Raw genomic sequence first — 6,000 nt, 5'->3', positions numbered from 1 at the left:
GACGGATAATCAGTGGCTAAGTGGCTATCAGTCTTACCAGTTTTCTTATATAGGCTCTACATATCAGTTTGTAGTTATTTATAAGTAATTTAATTATTAGTGTTAATAAAGTAGTAAGTAATTAGTAGTAGTCTAGTAGTTAGTTATTATTATCACAATCATGAATCATTTACATTCATATCATCATATATCTAAGATACTGATACTCATTAATTTAATTAACTAACTAGTTAGTCACAGTTTCTCACTAATTTTCACAATAAAATTGCCAAGTCTAGCTCACTAACCACTTATAGAATAAAAGTTAAAAACTCTTACTTAATAGAATTAGAGTAGAAGTTATAAAATATTAGTCTTGTCTTGAATAAAGTATTTTAAAGAATTAAATAAAATTAAATCAATCACTTGTTATTTTTTTGATTTTTCTAACAGTAGGATCTCAAGAAACAAATGGTATTGATGGTGTTGTCTCCCAACCTACTTCTTAATGAACTGCATATGTATCCCACCCTATACAAGGCCTTTTCTGCCTCTACGCTAGTTGGTTTCAGTGTCATCAAATAATGATAAATCAAAGATAAGTTTTCACCTCTGACTCCCTCACTTTCACAAACAGCCATTTCTTTTTTTAGTAACTTATCATAATCCTTCTCAGTACTAGTTTCTTTCCGTTTCATGAAGTTTTCTTTCTCACACTTTAATTGGATCTCTAATTCTTGTTCCAATGTGAAATTCAGGAAATCCGGGTTATCTGGATCATCGTTTTCCACCTCTGTAATATTCTCTGCCATTGCTGCTGGTTCCACTACATATGTATTTACACAATTCAGCATATTTTTCATCTCCTGGCGCATTACATTTTTTTCAGCATGTGAAAGATAAAGCTTTCTAACTTTTTGGTCATACTTCTTAGAGTTCTGTATGTAAATCAACATCCCTGTGACCTCTGTAAGATGCCGTTCTCTGATTCTTTTGTGGAGTGCCTTAGAAAGGTTGGCACTCAAGATTGTGTCCTGGCTTTTTAGTTTGTCTAAGACAAATTTCAGGGTCTGCAGAGAGCTTCTATGGCCAGTTTAAACTGCAATCGTTCCATCACATGATTCATTGACGTCACAACCAACTGTAAATTAGAATTATGCACCAGGACTAGGATAGGAGTTACTTATTTTATTTAGCGTGAAGACACTTTATTTAGCGAGAGCGGAAAGCCAACTGGCAATTAGATCAGCAGAGGTAAAAGGGCGGGCGGTGCGGTATAGACAGGGGATGTAGCACATGCCGCACTGAACAGCAACATTGCTCTCGCCACCAAGCGATAGCGCACATAGCAAAGCGGCAAGGTTGACAACGTAGACTTTTGCGCCATTATTTAGAAAGTCAATTGAGTATTTGCGGATCCGCAGCGCTGGATCCAGCACCTGGTACTGAATCCAACAGGCTGAAAAATGTGCTGGATCCAGCTGGACTGCTGGATGAGGGATCCAGCAATTGCAATCCCTAACACTTGCCTTTCAAAAATAAAAACCAATGCAAAACTTAACGAGTACCCACCCGACAGCCTCACAAATACAGTGGGTGATCAATTAACGAGCATAATTCATTCCAAGACTTTGTTCGCTATCCGAATTGTTCGTTAACCGATTATCAATTTACCATTGGTTTGTATGGGAATTTGATTAATTCGTTCTGGAGACCCCAAAAATAAAAAATATAGTAGAGCGTCAATTATCCAAATCAATTGGGGACTGGGGTTGTTCTGAAGATCGATATTTTGGATAACCGATTATGTATGAAAAAATATATTAATTTAACCCATCTTGACATTTTTCTTTGTTGAGTGTCGCTTCGCATTGAATTTTCGTCGATGTTAAGCCTAACAAAGACTATTGTATCGTTAAAAATTATTTTTTTATTTTGTACAAACAAAATAAATATATTGAAAAATATAAAAACAATAAAAAATTATACTTCAGANATTGAACTGCGCCCTACTGTAGATTTGTTCAAGCCATACTGCCCAGCAACATCAGACATCATCTACCCATTCTCTACCTTTGCTATTATACTCTCACCTTTCGAAAATAAAAACCGACGCAAAACTTAACGAGTGCCCGCCCAACAGTCTCTTGAATACTATAAAAGAATTGTTTGTCAGAAAAATAAAAGGCTGGAATAACAAGGGAGTATTTTAAAGTTCGAGGAATACTATCTGATCAGTATATATTGGGTTGAGCATCGACGTTGATGTCTCCCGTGCTCCAAAAAATTACCTGAAGACAAAAGAAAATCAATCAGTATTTGCTATTTCCGTCGCTTCTTTTTATGTTTGTTCAGTGAAGTGTTCGTTATCCGATTTGCTCGTTAACCGATCACCCACTGTATTTGTATCTGTCCTGCCTGAGCAACAGGGTGTTTTTTCTTTATGCTAAAAAAGATTATTAAACAATATTATATCATAGATGAACAATCTACATACACTAGCAATAAATTTAATAAACAAATAAACATTTTTGACACCTTTAGTGGTCATTATCAAGTTACAGTCTTATAAGTATAAATCCATATTGAAAAAATACTATTAACTCTGTAGTGTTTCTTAAGCATGATTTATAAATTTTAATGATTTCATTTCTTGATATTTAAATTGTTTTCAAATGTCACCAATGTTTGAATTCTATACATATCATTGCATTTTCTACAGGTTGAAGGTATTAGTTTTTCAGTAAAACATTTTGATGAATAAAAATGTTGCTTTTTTAGAAGAATCATTTTTTAGCTATTAATTGAATTTGTAGTAATTTATGACATAATTTATGTTTTTGATTCAGGTCCTGAAATTAAACGTAAGCAGTTTAATGGTTATGAGACATTGATATAATAATATAATTTGTGTTTTCAAAAGGATTACAAAAACTATGATGATATCACAACAAAATTTCTGTTTTTAAAACTTAATCTTATCATTTTCAGGCAAATGAACAGAACAAACATATTAAAATTCAAAAGTGATCATTTCAAGCAATTTTAAGTAGTAAATAAGAACATTCAAAATGATAATTTTTGAAACTTAAAAAATCTTTTGTTTTATTTGATTGCCTGAAGATGACAAAACTAAGTTTATCAAGAATACTTGCCAACTTTTAGTATATTTTTTATAATTTATGTGTTGTTATTTATAATTAAACTGTTTTACATTTAAAGACAATTTTCCTACTCCTTTTTTTGTTTTTTTCAAGACTATGAAATAATACAGTAAAATTATATAAAATTTTAATTCTTATAATATAATCTTTAACAACAAATCTATCATTAATGTAATTATGATGTAGATTTTTTGGTTAAAGTCCAGATGCGTGTACTGTCATGGCAGCTCATCTGATTCCAGCAAACAAAAGAAAGGAAACAGTGGGGATGCACGTTCTAACCTAACCTAACCTATTCTAATAAATTACCATAATTATTACCAACCAAATTATTAGAATAGGTTAGGTTAGGTTAGGTTAGAACGTGCGTCCCTACTGTTTGCTGGAATCAGAGATGAGCCGCCATGATGGTATACGTATCTGGACTTTAACCGATTTTTTAAAGATAAAATCTGATAACTTTTTTAAATTTGAGACTTACTCCATTTTTATCAAATTTTAATGAAGATTTTATTGCTGATTTAATTCCAGTCCCACTTTTTCCCAATCCTTTACCTATAATTTAAAATCAAAATAAAATTAGCATCTTGTATTATTTTCAATTAAATAAATGGTAACAGGTTCAGAACACGTATTTTTCTGAATTTTTATTTACTTACCTTCTTTCCAACCATATTTTTCTAATTGAGCGCGACCAAATCCTTCATTCATATTTTTTTTCTTTTCTGATCTGGTAAGGGTTAATTAAGAATAAAATAGTTCAAATAAATAAATAAAAACGAACATGCCATGCTTTTATCTCAATTAGTGTTGCCAGCCAGATCATACTTGTATGCAAGCTGCCAGATAGTCGAAGTAAAAAATCGCCAAAATTTGGCGATGAAGTAGCCCAAAGTCGCTTAATCGCAAATTCGCATAGAATTTTTAATTTCTAGACAACCAGCTGGAATATACCAGAATTTCTAGACACTAAATAAAATATTACATAAAGATATTTTATGAAATAAATTTTTTGACAGCAAAGTACTTCCAATAATAAATTTTCATGAAGAAAAAAATTTTTAACTATTTTTCTTTAAGCACAATCGATTTAAAAACGGTAAAGGTTGGTACTTAGTATTAGTTATATTATTGGTAGTACTGTTTAAAAATCTTTCCATAAAAATTTCAATAAGTTTAAATATAAATGTTATAAAAGAATAAATCACATAAAATGATGAAGTTATAAAATGGTATGTGTAAACATTGGTTAATACTGTGGACAGTGGACACAATAAGTAAAAATGTATTAATAATATTCATTAAAAACATCAAAAACTTCAAACATATATGGTATACATATGATCAATAATAACTGAAAACACTTGACCTATAAATCAATAACTATGTAGAGACTGTTATAAATTATAAAATAAAATTACCCAATTAGCGACCATTACCGAAATGCCATTTAAAAGTAGTCCAATTGGCGATTTTCTGATTTCTTGAGCAAAAATCGTCATTCTGGTAACTTGCTTAAACGGTTAGTCAAATGTTTTCTTAGTTAAGAGGGTTTTTTTTATTTTTTGGTAAAGATAAGCTTGACGCTTGGAAGTGATTTTTAGAGAACAATAATACAGGTAAAAATCTTGTAAGTCTTGTGAGTACCACTTCGAAGCGCCAAGTTTAACTTTACAAAAAAAAGAAAAAAAAACTCCTAAGATAAAATTTGACTGTCTACTAAATTGTCATAAGTTTTACTTGGAGCCATTTTTTTTACATCTCAGATGTATTTGTTTGGATATCGATTGTTTTTTTGGTTAATGATCGTATTAGGACATAAGACGACGACGTACAATTCAGTCGCCGACCGAACACTTTCAATACACTGTTTAAAAAAAATCACTATTAAAAGTTTTAATTTGCATAAATTTGAGCTTTTCCTATTCTGGATAAAATTTTGAATGAAAATCATTCGTTCTCATGCAATTTTATCTTTATATGTGTAAATAAAAGCCATACAAGTGAAATAGCACTATTCTCGTGAACGTTGACCTATTGATCCGAAAGTTTCACGAGCTTTCCCGCTGATAATGAGAAAGACTTAATTTATAAATTTGAGCTTTCTAGACTCAGTAGATTTTTCTCTAGGAGCGTCTGCTATGTCAGAGGAAGAAAAGAAGAAAATATAGCTTTTATTATTATTATTTTTTTTTTTGTTTTTTGAGAGAGAGAGATTTGTATTTTTCAAATGCTTATATTTCGGCAATCCCTTCATAGAAAAATTCTTAAATTTTGTATACTACCTACGAAAACAAACATCTTTCGAACGAAATAGTCAGAAATACTATGGGCGTTTGAAAGGCGGAGAAAACGACACCCGAAAATCGACAATTCTGATTCCTGTACATATAGTCAGTCAGTGACTTTTTCACTTAACGCCGAGTCATTGCCTAAACACTCGATCTAATGAAATCTAAGTACAGTATTTAAAGTACTTGTATTAAATCTTGATAATTACTATTTTGTCACTCCAGTAAGAGTGACAAATTAGATTATATTTTGTAAAAGTATAAGCGTAATTTTTACTAGCATTTTAAAAATTACAAAAAATCAAAATCTTTTGTATACTGTTGCTTATTATTAATTTAATTATAATATATATATTATATACATATATAGAAATCGCAAAATTTGTGTAAATTTTTAGTAAAATTTTTTAAAGCAAAAATATAATTTAATGCAACTGCAAGAAATAAATATTAAAGTTTAATAAAGATACGGTCACATTTAAAGTCTTTGCTACTCTAGTTATAAATTGTAATAAATGTATTACAGTATTTCTGTGATCTTTTCTTCTTCTGTTTCATATTGTCAG

The 6,000-nt window shown here is 30.5% G+C and overlaps 1 protein-coding gene across 2 annotated transcripts in view; it reads right to left on the bottom strand.

Moving 5' to 3' along the window:
* Positions 1 to 4,002, bottom strand: part of LOC111622079 (G patch domain-containing protein 4-like) — a 32,620-nt gene extending 28,618 nt beyond the window's left edge. For both annotated transcript variants that reach the window (XM_023364399.1, XM_023364400.1), the window contains exons 1-2: positions 3,803 to 4,002; positions 3,625 to 3,698 (exon numbers count right to left, since the gene is read on the bottom strand). In XM_023364399.1, the coding sequence (XP_023220167.1) occupies positions 3,625 to 3,698; positions 3,803 to 3,854 (126 nt within the window). In that variant the 5' untranslated portion in view covers positions 3,855 to 4,002. The remainder of the gene's footprint in view (positions 1 to 3,624; positions 3,699 to 3,802) is intronic.
* Positions 4,003 to 6,000: the final 1,998 nt, after the last annotated feature.

Source organism: Centruroides sculpturatus, unplaced genomic scaffold (assembly GCF_000671375.1).
Source record: "Centruroides sculpturatus isolate CEXI.00-Female unplaced genomic scaffold, Cexi_2.0 scaffold11, whole genome shotgun sequence".
Classification (NCBI taxonomy): Eukaryota; Metazoa; Arthropoda; class Arachnida; order Scorpiones; family Buthidae; genus Centruroides; species Centruroides sculpturatus.
This window is presented reverse-complemented; position numbering and strand designations above follow the sequence as displayed.